The sequence below is a fragment of the Rhamphochromis longiceps genome, linkage group LG17, assembly GCF_057381845.1.
Source record: "Rhamphochromis longiceps isolate RC_006_pf linkage group LG17, R_longiceps_female_GT1.1, whole genome shotgun sequence".
In the NCBI taxonomy this organism is placed as follows: domain Eukaryota; kingdom Metazoa; phylum Chordata; class Actinopteri; order Cichliformes; family Cichlidae; genus Rhamphochromis; species Rhamphochromis longiceps.
In genome coordinates, this window is record NC_140573.1 from 19,981,236 (window position 1) to 20,003,529 (window position 22,294).

The 22,294-nt window shown below is 40.9% G+C and overlaps 1 protein-coding gene across 10 annotated transcripts; it reads left to right on the plus strand.

The window, feature by feature from the left end:
- Positions 1-5,843: 5,843 nt before the first annotated feature.
- Positions 5,844-22,130, plus strand: tbk1 (TANK-binding kinase 1). Of its 10 annotated transcripts, none has more exons than XM_085387726.1 (22): positions 5,875-5,920; positions 6,370-6,494; positions 7,187-7,311; positions 8,242-8,382; positions 9,574-9,703; positions 9,908-10,089; positions 10,225-10,385; positions 10,467-10,577; positions 10,711-10,890; positions 10,973-11,169; positions 11,282-11,340; positions 11,865-11,956; positions 12,048-12,149; positions 15,263-15,341; positions 17,747-17,868; positions 17,951-18,027; positions 18,951-18,990; positions 19,078-19,179; positions 19,267-19,363; positions 19,507-19,607; positions 19,695-19,766; positions 21,066-22,130. In XM_085387726.1, the coding sequence occupies exons 3-22, from the start codon at positions 7,225-7,227 to the stop codon at positions 21,103-21,105; spliced, it is 2,172 nt and encodes a 723-aa protein (XP_085243852.1). In that variant the 5' UTR covers positions 5,875-5,920; positions 6,370-6,494; positions 7,187-7,224; the 3' UTR covers positions 21,106-22,130. The 10 variants fall into 10 exon arrangements, with proteins under 10 accessions (XP_085243848.1, XP_085243852.1, XP_085243853.1 ...); XM_085387727.1 differs by having other exon boundaries at positions 7,205-7,311; XM_085387725.1 differs by having other exon boundaries at positions 5,915-6,052.
- The last annotated feature ends 164 nt before the right edge of the window (positions 22,131-22,294 follow it).

Consider the following 22,294-nt stretch of genomic DNA (forward strand, 5'->3'; position numbering starts at 1 on the left):
ATAACTGGCAACCAGTGTTGGGACTAACGCGTTATTAAGTAACGCGTTACAGTAACTACGTTATTATTGTGGTAACGAGCACGGTAACTAGTTATTATGCCAAAATCAGGAACGCGTTACTCGTTACTGGGATTTAGATAGGGTCGTTACTCGTTACTTCGTGTGGTGGCATCGCGGAGTTTCCACAGATTCAGTAACATTAGCAAGTGGTGGAAGCCAGCAGGTGGATGAAGGAAAGGGGACGAAGAAGGAAAAGAGACCCGAGGCGGCCGCCGGTCCAAGTGTGAACTGAACTTCAGGTAAGAAGTTATGACCTGCAGTCTCTCTGGGTCAGATATAAACCAAGTTTAGGTGGAGTTTATTTTCCTCATTCTGACTTTTTCCGTACTGCGTGCTAGCTAGCATGACGGAGTTTCTACACAGCTGGGTGGTGCTATGAAGTTAATGATGTTGAACCTTATTTTGTTCATAAGTTATTAGAGTTGCCAACCTTCCCGTCTGGTATTCAGAGAAAATATTACGCGTTTCTTATTGAGGTGAAAAGGAACAGTTTGTCCCATAATTCAGCTACAATGAAAAAGGCACAAAGCTGGAGTTATTCTGTGTCTTTGCTGCACAGCTGCCTCTTCTTCTCTCATTCTCCCCCCTCCCTCTCCCGTTTCTACTTCAATCATGAAAACTGATCAATGATCAGCTGATCGGCTCTCTTGTTTGTTTATCGCTCACTTTGTGCCGAAAGAGGAAACCAGCGGATGTCGCGCTAAACAACAGCAGCACTTTTAAGCTTGATCATCTGTTGTTAGAATTTATTTAATATTAATTTCTAGTATCAGCTGATGTTTGCTGGAGCCACAGCTGCAAAAAAAAGCTGCTGGTCATGATGTCGGTTTGGTTATCTGGTGAGAGGGAAACATGAAGATGAAACCAGGAGATGTCCTTACTGGATCATCAGAGCTGAACAGGTGATGGAGAAAAAGGTTTACCTTTTAGGTGACATGAATGAGTTGAAGGGAAGTTATGAACTGTTTCTGAGAGACAAATAACCCCAGGATCCTTTTTTAGGTAGCTGACAGCTGGTAACTGTGCAGGTGCGGATCTAGCAAAGTGTGGCCAGGGGGGCATGTAGGGCATTAACAGGGAATGGGGGGCACAAGGAAATACTTTTCTTTCTTATTCTCATTTAAAATGTCTCGCTTTTAAAAAATAATTATCTGAATCTTACAACAAACGATTGATAGATTGATGCATATATACCATCAAAACAGTGTACATCACTGTCACAACAGCGTTTGTTTTCATTCAAAGGCTTTATGATTTTTCCTATAATGGTGGGCCAGTTTCTAGTCAAAATGCCCGGGCCAATTTTCTTTCCCAGTCCAGCCCTGTATGCAGCTCATCTGCAGTCTGGTGTTACCTACATCTTCCTATTCAGAAGGCAGAATTTCTGAGTTCTGAGTACAATCGAAAGCACCACGACTGCAGTTTTTGTGTTGGATGTAAAAGGCGCACATGACGCTGTGACGTAGGCTAGAATCATGGCAGCAGTCAATGACAGTCCAGGCGTGGGATTTCTCTCGTGGAAATATGCACGTTATCATATCCTTTCTATTGGTAGGTGGCACAGTGCACTTGTGGCAAGTAAGCAAGCTAGAAGACTGGCAAAGTTATGGAAGAAACACATTAACAAGAGAATTCTGAGTAAAACCAAAGTTACTTTCCCTAGTAACTAGTTACTTTGAAAGTAACGAGTAACTTGAAGTAACTGAGTTACTTTTGAGAGAAGTAACTAGTAATGTAACTAAGTTACTATTTTAAAGTAACTTACCCAACACTGCTGGCAACCCACCCGACGTGCACGGTGTGAGGTCTCGCAGCAAGCTATCAAATACGGCGCATTTCTCGGCTTTTAAAAAAAACGCTATGCGTCGCCAGCTGTTTAATCGGATTCTTGGTGTTACCTCCTTTGACAGTATCACAGTATCAGCTTAAAGCACTTGTTGCAGGCTGCTGAGTTTGCATATTTTGCTGTGAAGTACAGCCAGACTTTTGACCGCTTCGCCTTGGACATTTTTAATTTGTAGCTCTGCTCTAACAGAACGTAGGGTACCTGGCCCCGCCTACTATCCTCGGAAACGTAAAATGATTGGCTAGAAGTGTATCACAGCTCAGGAAAAAAAAGCACCGAAATAAAGCACCGAAATGTGCGCTGCTTTTTGGTCTGGTTACTACCGTTTATGTCAGAACCGGTGCCATCATAGCACCGGACACCGGTACCCATCCCTAGTCAGCACCCTTGGCCACTGTACTACAGGGAGTGCAGAATTATCAGGCAAATGAGTATTTTGTCCACATCATCCTCTTCATGCATGGTTCTTACTCCAAGCTGTATAGGCTCGAAAGCCTACTACCAATTAAGCATATTAGGTGATGTGCATCTCTGTAATGAGAAGGGGTGTGGTCTAATGACATCAACACCCTATATCAGGTGTGCATAATTATTAGGCAACTTCCTTTCCTTTGGCAAAATGGGTCAAAAGAAGGACTTGACAGGCTCAGAAAAGTCAAAAATAGTGAGATATCTTGCAGAGGGATGCAGCAGTCTCAAAATTGCAAAGCTTCTGAAGCGTGATCATCAAACAATCAAGCGTTTCATTCAAAATAGTCAACAGGGTCGCAAGAAGCGTGTGGGAAAAACCAAGGCGCAAAATAACTGCCCATGAACTGAGAAAAGTCAAGCGTGCAGCTGCCAAGATGCCACTTGCCACCAGTTTGGCCATATTTCAGAGCTGCAACATCACTGGAGTGCCCAAAAGCACAAGGTGTGCAATACTCAGAGACATGGCCAAGGTAAGAAAGGCTGAAAGACGACCACCACTGAACAAGACACACAAGCTGAAACGTCAAGACTGGGCCAAGAAATATCTCAAGACTGCTTTTTCTAAGGTTTTATGGACTGATGAAATGAGAGTGAGTCTTGATGGGCCAGATGGATGGGCCCGTGGCTGGATTGGTAAAGGGCAGAGAGCTCCAGTCCGACTCAGACGCCAGCAAGGTGGAGGTGGAGTACTGGTTTGGGCTGGTATCATCAAAGATGAGCTTGTGGGGCCTTTTCGGATTGAGGATGGAGTCAAGCTCAACTCCCAGTCCTACTGCCAGTTTCTGGAAGACACCTTCTTCAAGCAGTGGTACAGGAAGAAATCTGCATCCTTCAAGAAAAACATGATTTTCATGCAGGACAATGCTCCATCACACGCGTCCAAGTACTCCACAGCGTGGCTGGCAAGAAAGGGCATAAAAGAAGAAAAACTAATGACATGGCCACCTTGTTCACCTGATCTGAACCCCATTGAGAACCTGTGGTCCATCATCAAATGTGAGATTTACAAGGAGGGAAAACAGTGCACCTCTCTGAACAGTAAATAAATAATTGAAATGGGTATATATTTGTTTTTTGTTAAGTTGTCTAATAATTATGCACAGTAATAGTCACCTGCACACACAGATATCCCCCTAAAATAGCTAAAACTAAAAACAAACTAAAAACTACTTCCAAAAACATTCAGCTTTGATATTAATGAGTTTTTTGGGTTCATTGAGAACATGGTTGTTGTTCAATAATAAAATTATTCCTCAAAAATACAACTTGCCTAATAATTCTGCACTCCCTGGAGGTGTTTACTGTAGGGGGGAGGAGACCAGAGGTTATAACTGTAACTGTTGTGTGAGTTCTTTAGATCAGCCTTTAGCATAGGACTGCATAGGAATGCATTGTGCTGATCTCCAGATGTATCTGTAAGAATAATGGGTAATAAAAGGATTGTGTAAAACATGGAAACATCTCAGCGTGGTCTCTACCAGGACCAAAAGAATCGCAGAGACCGGCGTTGTCTCAACAGCTTCAAAGCTAAGTTTGACTGGGAACCTCAAAGCTCAATAGCCTGCATCAACAGAAATTCACTGCAGCCTATGTAATATTTGATGCGTCATTATTTATTCCAGTCTGTCTTGCAAATACATGTTTGTGCTGCAATGTCATGCACAAACAATTAGATCCTTAAGATCAAACTTATGTCAAAATTGTTTCATTCTTTTGGTCCATTGGAGCGTGGTAAGCCATCAAACATCGCTATTGGAAACTAAGAATATTACATGTAATTGCTTGTTTGGCCAAAAATGGGTAAATGGTGTCATTTGGTAAAAAACATTAAAAACTACAATTTTCATGTGTTGAGTTTAGAATGAAAGCAATTTTACCTAAATTGCATGATTTAGTACTGTAAATAACAATCAAAAAAGGTGGTTATAATGGGTTTCAATTGGCCAAAAATGGCCACGATAGAGCCAAGAGGAACAATTTGATGTATAGTGTATATTATTGATGTATTTAAGGAGCTGAAGTTAAAAATTGAAAAATCTGAAAAAAAATCGAGACCCTTGGAAAGTTTCATTTCATTTGCTTTAACACAGCGAAAATGGTTGGAAAAAGTGAAGTGGCCACAAATGGCCACCACAGAGCCCAGAGGGTTAAGAGTGTTTAAGAAACTTGAGGGAGTGAGATAAACAAATACACGTAACTACAAAAGAAAAAAATGGGAGAGAATAAGAGGGGTTTAGCTTCGTGAAACTTTTTTCAAATGCAGCTTTATTAAAAAATGTTTGAACATTTTGTGGCTTCACACAATACTTCTAGGTTTTCAGCCATTTTTCATTATTTTCAAATGCTTTCATTCCGTCTGCACAGGAAAAATAATCTGATGATAATTACTTTTGTGAGTCTAATTTTCCAGAATGGAAGCAAAACAGCATTTATGTTTATGCCACAGTTTAACACAGTTAAGCAAACTTTTCAGAACTGCTTTGAAAGTATTCACATGAGCCCTATCCCTCCACAGAGATCTACCCTCCAGCTGTTAGAGGTCCCAGCTGTCTGTGAAAAATTGGATCAACTGCAGCGTCGCCATGGCAGCCACCCTCACATGAGTGATGGCTGCTCAGTCCTGCAGTGAAATCAACTGTTAGAGGTTTAATGTGTGTGAGACATTAAGTCCAACATAAGCACTTCTTTGACCAAACTGCCTTCACCAGCTCAGAATAAAATCTAAACACTATATTTATTTACCACTGCATTTACATTTAGTTCATGTTACTTAAAAGTCCCGCAAGAAGGGCTGAAAATCCCTGTTAATCCCTATTAAGAAAATTGCTACAAGAGATTATTAAGCAAACATTTATTTTCAAACATGTTTCATTACTATGATGCCAATGTTAATAATGTAATAAGCATAAGAAATTAATAATGCTCTCGCACACATTTAATAATATGTTAATAGTATTCTATATTAATATTAAATATATTTGAGAGTTAATATATATTAAGAATCCAAGAAATACTTGTTTTTTAATAATACCGATTTTGTGATATTGTAATTAATATAAAGTACTTTTCTTCCAAATACAAATATTGGTCCAAAAAAAGAAATCTGTGATTATTTTATTTGCAAATAACCGGATGTACAAACCTTTGCGTCACAGCTGTATGTTATAAATAAATCCAGATCGATTTGTATTTCTTCCACTTCCTATGGGCTCAAAGGAAGTGATACATACAAATCTTTTTTACACACACACAAATTCTTTTTACACATACAAATCTTTTTTATGCTCACACAAATTCTTTTTACACACACAAATTCTTTTTACACACACAAATTCTTTTTACACATACAAATCCTGATTTACAAGTACAAAACTGATATACAAGTACAAAATATTTATGATCACAATTTGAGGCCATACTTATCCTATCGGTATTACGGTAGGATCAGGCCACACCCCTACATATGTTGGGTTCTCTGATTAGATTACTGCTGTCACGTGACCCGACAATAGCGGAAGAAGAAGGCTCGACCGCAGAGCGAAGGTAAGGAAATAAACAAAATAAAGACGGGTCGTTTTAACGGGGAAAACTCCCGGTAGTGTTTTTACTTCCCGCACGTATACAGAGCCTGGGGCTCGCTGCTGACGGACCCGGTGTTCGGGCTCGGTTTGGACGGTAGGTTTACTCAAGTGACGCGGTTTTTTTGGTCGTTCCGGTTCGTGTCGACAGAAAGAAAAAATAAGACACGAACAGATCAAACAGATACCGGATCGATAACCAGCCCAGAGGAGCTCGTGCGGCACGGGGTCAGCAGGTAACCTGAAGTGTGATGGCCCGCAGGTGGAAGCGTTCAGCTGTGTTCGTGTTTAACCGGAAACCGTAAACAGTAAACAGAAACAAAGGTTAAAGACGTCATCGTTTGTCCGGTAACGACCCAAAGTCGGCTGAATAACCTTCATGTTGCGCGCACTTCTACCTTTTTCTTGTTTCAGGCCTCAAACGGGAATTTCCAGGCAGCTGCCGTGACGTCACGACGCAACCGGTGACGCAGCGAAAAAACATTTTTTAAACTTTTATTTTTTTAATATATATTAAGTGGCGGGAGTTTTCCAACCAGGTGCTTTTTATTTATTGATTGATTTATTACTGATATGTACAGCAGTTTAACACTATCACTTTATCAGTTATTGATTAGTTGTTTCTGCTGAATATTGATGTATTGTTTTTGCTCTTTATCGATTAGCTGTTTGTGGACTCTACACCACAGCCAGCTAATGGATGCATCTTAGAAACAACTGATCAATATAACAGCTGAACAGTGTAGATCAGAAATACCTGACCCATACAAACCACAAATAACAATCAATGGATGCCACAAATTCAGATCAGTATACACCAAAATGCCCAATCTGTATCGATGATTTGTTCACTACTGTTTAGTACTGATGACCTGATTGTTGATTTATCAATATAAATCAGACACAGCCAGAGTCTCTAGTGTGTATAAACTGGCTGGTTATGCTGTATATTGATGAATACTGATTGACAGGCCCTTAATTTTTTAAAGTAAGACTAACATGCTTCTAAGAGAAAATAAACTCTAAGAAATGCCTCAGATTTTCAAAGTAAAGGCCCTCAGTTAGGGTTTAAGTTACTAGATTTTCAAAATAGAAATCTGCTTCTTACTGTATCAGTAACAACTGCTGTCTCCTTTTTAGCTAATCTATTTACCTCCAAGTGTTTTAGCAGTAAACTCGACTGATTGGGTTGTGTTGTGTATTAATCGTTGTTTCCCTTGATGTTGATCAGTTTGTGCTGTGTCTGCAGGATCACCCGCAGCCTTCAGGATGCAGAGCACCGCCAACTACCTGTGGCTGATCTCAGACCTGCTCGGTCAGGGAGCGACGGCAAATGTTTACCGTGGACGGCACAAGGTATTTTGCCATGCCAGCCGCGAATTGTTTTTCTCTCTGGAAATACAGAAACACTCTGTGAAGATATCAAGATATTTTTATTCTGGTTTTGATCCCTTCTGTTTATGAAGAAGTGAACTGTTTCAAAGTCTTTCAGCAATATTTGAGTTCAGAACTGATGGTAGACAGCAGATAGATATTGAGTGTTTCCCCTGATTGCAAAGGGGAAACATTCAGGTACGCTTACAGTTTATGGTTTAACATGTCAGAGTGAGAGGCTCATATGTTATTTTCACCTTCTCAAACCTAAAGATGTCACCTGGACACATTCCAGAAAGCAGGTTTAACAAATTCTAAACCTGAACTCTGAGTTTCGGTTCTACAAAAGCCAATCAGAGTTTGTTTTTGTCCTGAGTCACAAAATCCACAATTATCCATTATTATCCACAGTTAACGAATAACAAGTTAACATTAGTTTCTTGTTTGTAAAGCCGTGAAAGCTTTCATATGAGCTTCGATTCCGACTGAAAAAGAGCCAGGCAGCTACTTCTGCATGAGGGGCGGAGTCATTGACTTCATAGTCTGTTACCCTGGTAACATCATCTTGGGGTGAACAAACTCAGTCTTTAGTAAAACCTGCGTTATTGATCTTCACGCTGATGTTGATCTCATTTATTTGTTCCAGGTTGAATTCATTCATAAAAATGTTGTTACTGTGCAGAAAAGTTTCTCCTTTTCAGATCTGAATAATTAAATCTGATGTCGGGTTGAGTTTCGTGTCTGAGCTCAGCTTGTGCTTTAAACCCTTCACGCTGCCTTCAGCCTGCAGACTACGCTGAGGGCAAATTTCTCCCAGAATATTTATGGTCCTTCTGAGTTTCACCTCTTTTAAAAACAGGATTTATTTAAAAAGTGATGATTCTTGAGTGTAATGTACACGTCTGTGTGTAGAAAACCGGCGACCTATACGCTGTCAAGGTGTTCAACAACCTGAGTTTTCTGCGGCCGCTCGATGTCCAGATGAGAGAGTTCGAGGTGCTGAAGAAACTCAACCACAAGAACATCGTGAAGCTGTTCGCTGTGGAGGAGGAGGTCAGTAACTTCATGTTTTATTCTTACTGAGAATATTTAGTCCTAGCAAGTGAAAGATCCCTGATTTGATCCCAGGAGGAAACGGGAATCTTCCAGAAATAACATGTTAGGTTAGCTAGGGCTGTTGCACATCTGGGCCCAGATGTGGCCCAGATGTGCAACTGCTGGCCCACATTCGGGCCTGGCTGTTGTTGTTGATTCAGGTCGAGTCTACATGCTTTAACGCAGCTTCAGGTTCATCTTATATGAGCCAGATGTCAGGTATGTCGCAACTTTTTGGCCACATCTGGCTCACACAATACCTGTGAGTCCCATAACTGAGCTGAAAGGCCCAAAAGTGTCTGAATGATGTGAGGCCATGATAAAGAGCTCAGCTCCACTCTGCCAGACAGAAACCTCTGAAGGTTTGACCCACGACTCATACTCACTGTGAAAAAGAACCCGTCAGACAAATGAAGCCGAGCACAAGGATGAGGTATTGCCACTGTATCCTTGTGCTCGGCTTCATTTATTTGTTCAGCTGTCTAAGTTTACAGAGTTTATTCAGCTGTAAATGTGAACAATATTCAGCAGAATTTGGGAGTGTTACCTGCTCTTCATAGTTAAGTTATATTTAATTTAAAAAAGCAGAAAATATTATTTTCATTTTTCATGTTGTTGATCTTCAAAACCTTGAAAGCTGCCACTAAAGATTCCCATCATCATAAAATTGGTTTATAGCCCAAAACAAGAAGGAATATTTCCTCTAATGTAAGAGGAGGAAAACAAGATGGAACCTAAAAAACAGAAACAAGAGTGAAGTCCTAAATATTTAAATTGAAGACAAAAGTATAACATTTTTAATGCCATAAATCTGACAACAACATTCAGATTTCGCATTTTTTAGTTTTTAATGTAAAGATTCAAATTTCGTGGTTATTAAAAGAGTTTTGCAGATGTTTGTTTCAGTAACTAAAACAAGTAATTTTTAGCCCTGAATTAGCCTGTCGGGCGCTTCTACCTCCTGACTCTCAGCTCCAGCTTTAGTTTCAGCTTTTAGGCTCAGTTTATGTGGTTCTTCAAAGTGATTTCAAACTAAACTAACATGTAAAAATTGACCAAAGCTGAAATTATATTTTGTAGCTGAGAAATAATGTTGACGTCTTTAAGGAGAGTAAAAACATCCTTCTAACGTCCTCCTCCTCCTCTCAGTCCAACACCCGTCACAAGGTCCTGGTGATGGAGTACTGTCCCTGCGGGAGTCTCTACACTGTCTTGGAGGAGTCGTCCAATGCGTATGGACTCCCCGAGGACGAGTTCCTCATTGTTCTCCATGATGTTGGTGAGGGACACATTTAACTGTGACACTCTGCGTTGGTTCCAGCTGATCAGGTTCTTTTAAATGTGAAATCTTGCTCTGTGAAGTTTGAGCAGTTAAAAGGAAATCAAACACGAGTGATCAGTCTTCTCTTTAAATGTGGAAAGAAATGCATATAAATGGTTCAATATGGCGACTGAAACTGATTGGTTGTTGTGTCCCCTTCAGTGGCAGGTATGAACCACCTGAGAGAGTACGGCATCGTTCACCGGGACATCAAACCGGGAAACATCATGAGGGTGATCGGAGAGGACGGACGCTCCGTCTACAAGCTGACCGACTTTGGAGCAGCGAGAGAGCTGGAGGACGACGAGCAGTTTGTGTCTCTGTATGGCACTGAGGAGTACCTGGTCAGCAAAACAAACGCACGCAGTGAACAGGAACTGTAGATAAAGGATGGCAGCATACACAAACATGCCAGTTAGTGATGTCACAGCTGGTGCAGCTGCTGCTGAGTAACTCTTCTTCATATGTCTCTTATGCAGCACCCTGACATGTACGAGCGCGCTGTGCTGAGAAAAGACCACCAGAAGAAGTATGGAGCCACGGTGGACCTGTGGAGCATCGGCGTCACGTTCTACCACGCCGCTACCGGCAGCCTTCCCTTCAGACCGTTCGAAGGGCCGCGCAGGAACAAAGAAGTCATGTGAGATCTAGCTGTGACCTTTGACCATTCTGACACGAATTGGACTGAGCTGAAACTTACCCAGCTGTTTGTCTGCCTCAGGTATAAAATCATCACAGAAAAGCCGTCCGGGACGATCTCTGGCCATCAGAAGTGTGAGAACGGGAAGATCGAGTGGAGCACAGAGATGCCGGTGTCCTGCAGCCTGTCAAAGTATGAGACCCTCACATACCCTGATCATCACGCTCATGAACAAACATGTTGAGGGATATATGTGTGGAAATGTCTCGGCCTGTTGTTTCCTTCATGGTCACACACACAGATCATGTCTCTGGTTTTGTTTCAGGGGTCTTCAGAGCCTCCTGACCCCAGTTCTCGCCAACATCCTGGAGGCCGATCAGGAGAAATGTTGGGGCTTCGATCAGTTCTTCGCTGAGACCAACGACATCCTGCACCGAACCGTCGTTTATGTCTTCAGCCTGCAGCAGGCCACACTGCACCACGTCTACATCCATGAGTACAACACGTAAGCCTTGAGTGCCCGTGCACCTGCTTTCTCAAACAGTCTGCACGGTGTCTGAAAGCTGCTGTTCTTCATGTGCCCACAGGGCAGCGCTGTTCCAGGAACTGTTGTGCCGCAGGACCAGCATCCCTCTGCATAATCAGGAGCTGCTTTACGAGGGCCGCCGCCTCGTCCTCGACGCCAACCGCCAGGCCAAGACTTTCCCCAAGACCTCCAGAGAAAATCCCATCATGCTCGTCAGCCGTGAGTCCGTCGCCACCGTGGGACTCATCTTTGAAGATCGTATGCACTTCCTTTTTTTTCTTCTGTCATGTTTAATAAAACCAGAATTGATGTGATGGGTTTTGTGATGGGATATGTTGGTTAGAAACTGGACTTGATTTTGTTTTCACAGCCAGTCCTCCTAAAGTTCAGCCCCGCTATGACCTCGACCTGGACGCCAGCTACGCAAAGGTACTGAACTCACATCATCTTAGCTGTGAATCTGATTGGCCCTGGAAAAAAATAGTAAAACATTGCTAGTTTATACGGCCTGTTCAATTACAGGAGCTTAGGTGTGTCAGCATAAGAAATCAGGACCACTTCAGGATGAACTCTAACCCATTAATCTTTCTCTAATTCACTCATCTGGTGACTTTTAAGAAAAAAGTTTATTTTGAACTCTTACAAACAGATTTACAGAGTTACAAAGACTGAACTACACAGAATAATTCGGAACTATTTTTAAATAGATAGATAAATAGAGACTAGAAATGATTGCAAAGGGACTCTAAAAATAACTTATAGATCACCCCAAGACAGCTGGGTTAGGCTCCAGCCTCCCCCCCGTGACCCTGAAAAGGATAAGCGGAAGAGGATGGATGGGTACAAACTACCACAAAAAAACTTGAAGCTTTTTGCAGAGGGACCACCGTGAGCCAGTCTTTTTTTCCTTCAGTCCCTCGATGCTCGCTGACCTTCCTCTTCCTGTTGTTCAGACTTTTGCAGGAGATGTCGGCCATTTGTGGAAAACTTCAGAGTCTCTGCTGCTTTATCAGGAGCTGGTGCGGAAAGGAGTTCGAGGTTTAATGTAAGTTCACGTCACAAAAATCTTCTCAGATGTGGAGCTCAGTTGGTTTTCTCATGTGATGTCATTTTTCTTTGTGTATTTATTTGTGCAGTGAGCTGATGAAGGAGGACTACAATGAGATTATGCGCAAGAAGTTGGAGGTTTTCCATCTGTGTAACTTCTGCACACAGATGTTGGAGAAGACCGAGCAGCTGTGAGTGAGGCCGTTAACCCGCACACTGCTCCTACAGATGCATCACAAACGAACAAAGCCAGCGCCTGACCCTTAGATTAGCGAGATCGATGGCCTCAGTTCTAACTTATATAGATCCTAATGTCAAAACCGCTGCAGTGAACAACCGGCCCAAAGAGCCGCTTGCAGAGACTAGAAACAACGAGACTTGGAACTATCACCAAGTATCACAAAGACTCGTAGTTACTACCAAAACACTTGACATTAATTTAAAAAAAATAAAATAAAATAAATAAATATATATATATATATATATATATATATATATATATTAGGGGTGGGTTTTTATAATCGATTCATCGATTAAAATCGATTCTGGCTTGGATAGCGTAAAATCGATTCATTAAAATCCTGAATCGATTTTTTAATATAAATTTATTTTGTCCGAAATGCCAGAATCTCTGGTGACATCTCACAAAATTTCAAGAACCACCAAACAGTAAATGAGAGCAGGTACAGGGATTCTGCACATAGACTTAAACACACAGCGCGACCCGCGGATCAGAATCAGTTAGATGTCGCCTTTCTCACAGTCGGGGCTGAAAGCCGACAGCTCGCTGATCCGGGTCCGCGCTTTGTGTTCACGCCCTTTATGCGCTGATTCTAAAGCTGTTAGTTTGATCTCTCTCCAAACAATATTGACCGAACCAGCAGCAAAAGAAGATCCAAACGCTTCACATAAACATCGTCATGAATTCACTCTTTTACTGTTTTGCTTCCATTGCGATGCGCAGCTCTCTCTCTCTCCCTCTCTCCCTCCCCCTCCCCCTCCCCCCCCCCCCCTCTCTCTCTCGAACAGTTTCCCTTTCTTCATTATTTGCTTGCTTGTTACGCACAAGTCTACTGTTGCTTACAGCGCTGTCGGCCGCTGTTTTTTCCCCTTTTACATTCTTCCGAAAAGAAAACCTCATTTCTGCTGTTCAATACTGAACAAATTGAAACTTTTTAAAATTATTCAAAATGCAAAATGCTTAGCCATGTCTCTAATAAAACCGCTGTAACGTCAGAGGTAATGTTCATTAATTAATGGTTTTCTTTCGTTTTTGATGTACTGCAGAATATTTTTTATAAAATCCCAGGCCAGGAAAATCACCTACATGTTTTTCTGTGTTTTATCTTCAGCTACTTTGACACAAAGGCATCTGCTGTGATGCTCACACCTTGGATAAAGTCTTGAGAGTGTCAGCTTCCTTTTTATAGATACAAAAATATGTAAATGTCCTGATCTGAATTATATCTCTGACTGTCAAAATTTCCCAGATTTAAATCGAATCGAATTAAATCGAATCGTGGATCGAATTGTGGATCGAATCGATTCGGGACCTTGTGAATCGGAATTGAATCGATTCTAGGAATCAGTGACGATACCCAGCCCTAATATATATATATATATATATATATATATATATATATATATATATATATATATATATATATATAATTGCCAAGAGACTCAAAACTTAAAATTATCACAAAGAGACTGAAGTCACCAAAGGGACTCAGAACAAGTATTGAAAGCATTTACTTCTGAGACTTAAAACTACTGCAAAAAAAAGTCCACAGAACAGAAACTTGACACTACATTTAATAGTCTCTAGCACAGCGGTCTCCAACCTTTTTTGCGCCACGGACCGGTTTATGCCCGACAATATTTTTCACGGACCGGCCTTTAAGGTGTCGCGGATAAATACAACAAAATAAAACTAGTACCGGTAAGGAAGAAAAAGAAGATTTATTCATAACACACGTGAAAAGACCCAGGAAAACCGAGTTAATGATCAAAACGATAACAAAATAACGCTGACAACCGATAAAAACCCTGAAAACCATACATTTCACACCTGAGCCTCAACTCTCGTGGCCCAGTACCAAACGACTCACGGACCGGTACCAGTCCGAGGCCCGGGGGTTGGGGACCACTGCTCTAGTAGAGCAGGGAGATATGACCAAAAATATTTATCACGATATACATTTGAAAATTTGCGATAACATGTAACTGACGATATAATTGACAGTAGACAAAATACTTAACAACTCGAGACTTTATTCAACTTTAGTAGTGCAAAAAAAATCACAAACATGTATTTTCACTTAAACAAACAGCTGTTTTTTATGTGCAATAAAGTTATATAAAAATTTTACAGTGCAAATGCAAATTCCTTGCTGACAGTTTAACCAAAAGGCATTTCCAGTGGAAAATGGCCGACATATCCTCAGCATAACCATGTATAATATCCACAAAACTTAAAAAGTGGTTATACACACACAATACGGTAATATTATGTTGAAGCACAGTACGTATCACTCCGCGAGGCTCCGGCCTACAATAGCTGTAAAGCTCCGACAATCCATCAAGCAGTGTGAGTTTGTAGCTTAGCAAAGTCGGACTAAAACATTTGACAGATTTTCGAGCGCCGTGTACATAAAATCGTTTCGAGGTCAGTAAACAAACAACCAGAATTCATACATAAGGCACACGGGATTATAAGGGGCGCTGTCCAAGTGTGCCGTATTTTCCAAAAAACACGGTAATAACGACGGCCCGCTAGCATGCTCTACCAAAAATAGTGCTTTGTTGTGTATCTGACGGACGAAAGCTAAACCAGTTCCACACCACTGAAGTTGCAGCATTTTTACAAACCAATTCTGTTTCATCCGTTTGATTCAACGATCCGCTTTCGCCCTTCTCATTCTCCATCGCCATCATACTTTTTCTGCCATGTGCGTACAAAAACAAAGGCATGTGTGTTTTACCCATATTCTAAAGCGATATTTCATTTTCTTATCGTTGCCAAACATTATACCGGTGTTACCATGAACGGTATGATATGGCCCAGCCCTAGTCTCAAGTTGTTTTTCCACCAACCTCGCATTTCTGTTTAACACTGACTTTGTGAATTTGTTCAATGTAAGCAACTCTCTTAGATGGTCACAGTTCTTTAGATCTGTTTTTCATAATTCAGCCTTCATTAACTGTTAAAAGTGAAATGTAATGCAGTGTTTGAATAATAATAATTTCCAGAGTGTAATCCTGAAAGTTTTGTTAATAACGTGATGCTCTCGCCGTGCTTCAGGTTCGAGGTGCTGATGCAGGCCAACATGCTGTCGTCAGAATACGACGAGATCTCAGACATGCACAAGAAAGTTCTCAGAGTGAGTGCTGGCGCTCTTTTCCTGTCTCTGTGCATCACATTTGTTATTCAGACATCTTTCTAACATGCTGCAGTTCTTTGTCTCTCAGACTCTCCAGATTTTTATCAGCTTGGTTCTTAAAACCTCTGAACGAGCTGAAACTCATAAATCCTCTTTTTTAATTTTATTGTAACCTGACAGTAATAATCTGAGAGAACAGCCACACTGAACTCTTGGTGGTGACTCTGATTTTGAGTTTGAGAATTGAAGAAACTTTAAATATTTTGCCCTTCATAAAAATATATCCCGTCAAAATTATGCAAGTTAGAAATATGAACCTGCTGCCAAAAACCCCAGAAAAAATAAATGAAAGCATACACAAGGTTCGAGCCGCATGTAGACAGAGCTGGGTATTGCTTCAGGAAAGGAACTAATAAACTGTGCGGGCCATTCAGTGTCGTACTTTCCCTTGAGTGTATCATTACACTGCAGCTCCATCTGAATCTGCACAGGTGCAGTTCAGCAAAGTCCGCTGACTTGGTTCAGCATTACTTGGCAACAGGGAAAGTGAGGCAGGTTGCACTGGTGCATTTGTGACAGTGTCACTTGAAATGCCTTCACAGCATCATACATGCCATGTCCATGAACTGACAGATTTCCTTGCTGAGCTCAAAAACTCTATTGAGAATTTTTATCCCATCTCAGCCAACGGACCTCTGTATGATGAGGAATGTCGGCAAACTCTGAATCTATTTCCCACATAAAAGACTGAAATTGACGGTGATTTAATCTTTTAGCTCAGATAAAATTTATGGTTTGCGTTACGGTGATCATTACATGCTCCATTTTTAGTACTTTACCACACAGCCTTTCCTGGTGTGTGATGCAGTGATATGCTGTTAACTCATCGGTACAGTTCTCCTCCTGCATCTTTACTCTCATCCTGCCGACTAGTCCACTTTTTTCACCGCACAACACCTGCGCTCCATCTGTTGTAAGTCCAACAAGTTTGTCCCAGGGCAGTTTCATGTCGGCTACACTTTGACATACGTTTTAAAAAATGTCTTTCCCTGTCGTTGTCCCGTGCATCGATTTAATGTTCAATATTTCCTCTCCACGGATGAAGATGGCCAGCTGCGCAATGTCCACAGCAAGAGAGTATGCAACAAAGTTTTTGCTTCTTTCACACAACTATGTTCTTAAATCCGTGGCCATCTCACAAACCCGATCAGCAATCGTATTTCTGCTCAGGCTCACATTTGCCAAACTCTGCGTTTTGTCTGGACACAAGATGTCGCACAGGTTCATCATGCAGCTCTTCAGAGTGGTACCGGGCTGATTTGACTGTCTCCTCTGCTACAATACACAGCTTCACTTTGTGATTTTGCTGTGGTGAAAAAAGTCTGCTGAAATGTCAGATTCTTCTTTAGCTCTTCTACTTTCTGTAGTGTCTGCTCTGCATTTAGGATTTTCAGCTTATCCTGACGTTTTGTCTCGTAGTGCCGTCTTAAATTAATTTCCTTAATTGGGGCGACCGTGGCTCAGGGGGTTGGGAAGTGTATCTGTAACCGGAAGGTCGCCGGTTCGATCCCCAGGCTCTCTGGTCATTGTGTCCTTGGGATATGGCAGCCTCGCTTCTGTCAGTCTGCCCCAGGGCAGCTGTGGCTACAACTGTAGCTGCCTCCACCAGTGTATGAATGTGAGAGTGAATGAATAGTGGAATTGTAAAGCGCTTTGGGTGCCTTGAAAAGCGCTATATAAATCCAATCCATTATTATTATTAATTACAGCCACATTAGCTCCACTAATAAGACACACGGGTTTACCAGCAATGTCTGTAAACATATATTCAGTCACCCACTGGCGCTGAAAGGCTCTGTTTTCAGAATCAACTTTTCTCTCCACCATTGTGCGCGGCTAACTTCGCAATAACAGAAGTTTGACTTGATTGACGCGGGAATGTTCCCAGTTAGCCTAGCCTTCAGTGAGGAGGCTGCAGCGCTGCATTATGGGATCTGTAGTTTGTATATTATTAGCGCCTCATATTGCTGGGCCATGCATAACAATAATAGTACATCTATATAAAATGATCTCACGGGCCGGATATAAATGTACGCCGGGCCGGATGTGGCCCGCGGGCCTTGACTTTGACACATGTGGTTTAAAAGGTCAAACTTAACAGCTGAGTAGGACTATAAGAAAAGTGCTTAGTAGTTTTGTGACTCTCAGAAACACTTGAGTTAAGAATTTTTGGTCACGTGCTCACTTTAAAAACCTCCAGTATCACCATACATATGATATCATTAGAGTCTGAGGTTGTCTGTTAATTATGGTGCAGTCGTCTAACTGTGCCTCATTTCTTTCAACTGTTTTTAAAATGTTGGTGATTTTTCTTTGTTTCGTCCTGACGTAATGTTTCTGTGCAGATCTCCGGCTCTCTGGAGCCCATCGAACGTACAACACAAGACGTCAAGAGTAAATTTCTGCCTGGAGGCCTTCTGACCGACACTTGGACGCAGCAAGTTGGGACGCACCCTGAGGACAGGAAGTAAGTTTGAAAGAACAGGAAATAATAATGCAAAAGTGATGTGTGGTGATGCAGTGCGTGACGCTGGGCTTTTTCTCTGCAGTGTGGAGAAGATCAAAGTGCTGCTGGACGCCATCACCGCCATCTACCAGCAGTTCAAGAAGGACAAAGCAGAGAGACGTGAGTTCACAAACACGGCTGCAGATTCAGCTGTTTATCTGTGGAGGAAGAGTCATCGTTAAATCAGGTTTCATTTAGAACCAGCTTCACCTACAGTCTGCATCAGGATCAAAACTTCTGTTGGTCTAAGGAGATTTATTGATGAGGCTCAGAAACAGAAAGCCTGCACACAGTTAGCTTCACGGCTGGTCCAACAGCACATGTATTTGTAGGAGTTTCCTTTTCAGGGCACCTAATAATTCTGGAAGATTATTTAAAGAAAACATAAAAACATGATTTACTAAGTTTTACAGCACACACTTTACTGCAGATTGTACCATATCAGCAGCTTTTATTTCATGCCTGATGTTGCTATGTGGCTGTTCATTTCTTCACAATTTGCACAATACCTGTGGTGTACTGCAAGGCTCAATTTTGGGTTCCATTTTATTTTCTATTTATTTGCTTTTGTCTTCCATTGCTATGCAGATGACACTCACATTTACCTTCACAACCTCGCTGCTGTATTAAACTTTTAAAATGTCAGATGTTACGAAATATTCTGCACCTGCATAACAGAAAATCAGAAATCATTTCTATTTCTTTCTTGAACAAAACACACAAACTGAAACAAAAGTGATCCTCCATCAGTCGAAGTTTAAGATGTGGGATATGTGCAGCTCTCCTTTGTTGTCATTGTTGAGCTGTTCTTTTCCATTTACTGACAGCACACTTAGTCTTCTGTTTAATAAAAGCTTTTGTTTGCTGTTGAGGTTTACCAACAGTTATGATGACACGACACTGTCACGCTGTGCTTAAAGCAAATGAACTGAAGGTTTTAGTTAATTTAAGCCAATTTTAAAATCTTTTAAACCGAGAGCATGTCGCTGTCACAGGAGTAAAAGTGAAACTTTAAATGGTTTGGTTTCATTTCTTCTGTTCAGGTCTGCCGTACAACGAGGAGCAGATCCACAAGTTTGACAAGTAAGTTCCGGTACTGTCAGCTATGTGGATGTCCTCCGTCAGGCTCCGCCTTCTTTCTGATGCCATGTTTTTGTTTCTCTCCTACAGACAGAAGTTGGTCCTTCACGCGAGTAAGGCCAGGACTCTGTTCACAGACGAGTGCGCAATGAAGTACCGTCTTTTCATCTCCAAGAGCGAGGAGTGGATGAGGTAATGACAGGCAAGTGGGCAGCTGGGTCGTGACCCGAGCTCCTCTCGGCTTGAGTGTTGACGTTTTGCTTTTTTTTGCTTTTTCAGGAAAGTTCATCATGTGAGGAAGCAGCTGCTAAACCTGTCCAGTCAGCTGATCAGCATCGAGAAGGAGGTGACCATGCTGATGGAGAGAGCCATCAAGGTAAACATTAAAGCGATTTCAGGTGCTGGGCGGCTGACGCACACGAAATCTGTCATCATAACTAAGCACATTCGTTTACGGCCAGTTTCCCAGAATGAAGTCTGGAAGTGACAGAAATACGTGTCTGTTTGTTTGTCTTCCAGCTGCAGGAACAGCTGCCACAGAAAGTTCTTCCTCTGGTGTCCAGTGGCATGAAGCCTCAGGCCTACCTGAGCCAGAACACGCTGGTGGAGATGACTCTGGGGTTTGTTTGTTTCCTCTCTATTGTCGCATCGTGTTGAGTTCCATCTGAAGCAGCCGTGAGTGCTGACTCAGTGCTTCTGTGTTTCAGGATGAAGAAGCTGAAGGAGGAGATGGAGGGAGTGGTCAAAGAGTTGGCAGAAAACAACCATTTCTTAGAGAGGTCAGACTTTTCTGTTTTTAATTTAAGACTACGGTAAATCAGCTGCAGGTTCTGTTTCTATTGTTTGATTTAAAATGTAAAAAGTACGCAGACCGCTCGGAAACAGACAGAATGTTTTCTCTAAACCAGGGATATCAAATTTATTTTACACCGTAGCCCACATACAGCCCAGTCTGAGCCGAACCAGTGATATCTTAATATAAGATAAAGAAGTGCAGTGCAGACTGTCCTACAGTTATAAATCTGTCAGTTCTCAAAACAAAAAGACATTAAATTCCATTTAATGTCTTTTGTATTTGTTTATTTATTTTTATTGTGAACCCAACATAAAATCTGTAACTTTCTGTAATTTGTTTACCTGTTACTTAATTATTTCAATGTAGTATGAATGACCATTGAGGAGCTCCTCACCATCAGCAAAAGCTGTAAAACTAAAATAAAGTTAAAGTCCAAATTTCATGCCCTCCTTTGTATTTCCGAAGTCATGCAGTAGGCTAGTTGGAGTCTTTGGTCGGCCGATTCTGGCCCCAGGGCCTTATGCTTGACATAACTTTGATTTCTGTTTAATCAGCTCATGTAAAATTTAGACCTAAAAGATGCTTATGAGCGTGCCTCTGAATAATATGGACCAGTGCCAACTCCCTAACAAAACAATAAGGACAAAAAATGAGCTGATCAGTGACCCCTAAAATACAGTAAAGTTTATTCTAAAAGAATTTGATTTTTAAAATCAAGTTGTCACACTTAGTACTACCAGTAATACCAGTATTCTAATGGTCGTCAAACCACAAATTTATTGATACATACTGAAGTGTCAACACTCATGATTAGGGTCTTTTATGAGGGAAAAGTGAACATTATACAGATTATACATTATCCTCCTAAAGTTCCATTAAAATTAGATAATTATAATGTTAGTACATTTAATGAAGCAAATAAAAATGTTACCTTCAACTAAAACAGTTTCAAATGTGGCCAACTTATTTTTTTTCTGCATTTTAAAGTTCAGCAGGTTTCTACTTCATATTTTCAGAGCTGAAAAACACAAAAGTTCAGTTTAAAAACAGCAACCAAACCCACAGGAAGTACAGAGGTGGGGGTCATTTTGACCTGGATTTATGAACACTGACACTGAACACGTGAACACTTTCTTAGAAACAGAATAAAAATATTTTTGTTTGCCTGAGCCAGCTTCTGAAAACCTGCCTTCAGCTTCTTGTTTGACTTTCTTTTATTTTAACTTTAGTGTGATTATTTTGGCACAAATGTGACTCTGTCTGGCCTGTATCACCTCTGCAGGTTTGGCACTCTGACACTGGATGGGGGCCTGAGAGGATGAGTGGAGTCGAGTGTCGCTGCAGTTTGTACATATTCTGTGTGTTTACTGTGTAAATAACGTCGGACTGTTGAAGACAAAGCTTTTTGTATGAGTCTCTGGAAACTCTGGCTCAATTGCTTCAGTCGCTTTAAAAGAAAAAGATCGGAGAGGTTTTCAGCTAAGGATCGGCAAAGGAATGCAGAGCAGCTTCATCCAATCACATCGCAAAGAGACCCTGAAACACCTTTGAGTATTTAGGCGGACACAGCCGGGAACAACAGGTTTAGGGAGGGTTTATGTCACGTTTGGAGTCAAATACTTTCGGCTGCAGGTGTTATTGGAAATGATGAATGGATTAAAGATCACCACAGGTGTGTTTACGTTGTTCTGTAGTTTTTCACCTGAAGTGGAATATTTAAGAGAACAGTTTTAATGGATTAAATGTTAATGGTTTAATGGGTAAAAAAATAAATAAAACAAACGTTAACTTCAATGTCTAAAGAGTATTTACTGGACCTTTCAGCAACAGGCTCTGATTAATCTGATTTTACTCTGTAAAAACTTTAAAGCATGAGCAGAGTTTGAGATGCTTTGATATAGAAGTTTTAGGTTCTAATTAATATCAGGTAGAAAACATTTAAATCTCTGACTGATGATTCAGATGAAGCTGTTTCCTGCTCTTTGGGGCAAATTAGGCTAACATTATATAGAGTATATTATGGGGTATTTAATATTTTTCCAGCTGGATTAAGGAACATTTAAGGGTTTGAATCTGTGGAAAAATACAAAATGGCATTAAGTTTGCAATTAAAATAATTTTTAAAGTGTTAACTTCTGAAATGTTCAACTTGATCTGAGTTTTTTTAGAGGATTGTGTATTAAATTAGTTTTTTTTTCCTTTGTTAAGTGTCATCAAATGTATTTATTTCCCTCTAAGTTGCATTAAAGTACTGTATTTATGGGGAAAGCTGGTGTCCTTTTAAAGGCACTGAATTTTATCGGACTGTGGATTGAACAGAATATTTTTTTTTTTTTTTTTTTTTTTTTTAAATGAACAGAATATTTCTGATTAATGATTATTTTTTTTCTCATATGTTAGTCTCTCTTTGTCATACCTCTATCCTTCAGCTGGTCGTCCTTTTCGCTATCTTTGTTTTATTTCTTGTCCATGATTAAAACGCCAAGTGACTGTTTAAATGACCTGTAAATA

What these genes read in the sequence shown, in the direction of transcription:
- tbk1 (XM_085387722.1), top strand. Translation starts at nt 7,225, where the DNA reads ATGCAGAGCACCGCCAACTACCTGTGGCTGATCTCAGACCTGCTCGGT. An exon ending in TTTACCGTGGACGGCACAAG is followed by an intron (nt 7,312 to 8,241) that starts GTATTTTGCCAT and finishes GTCTGTGTGTAG; the next exon opens with AAAACCGGCGACCTATACGC. An exon ending in CGCAGGAACAAAGAAGTCAT is followed by an intron (nt 10,386 to 10,466) that starts GTGAGATCTAGC and finishes TGTCTGCCTCAG; the next exon opens with GTATAAAATCATCACAGAAA.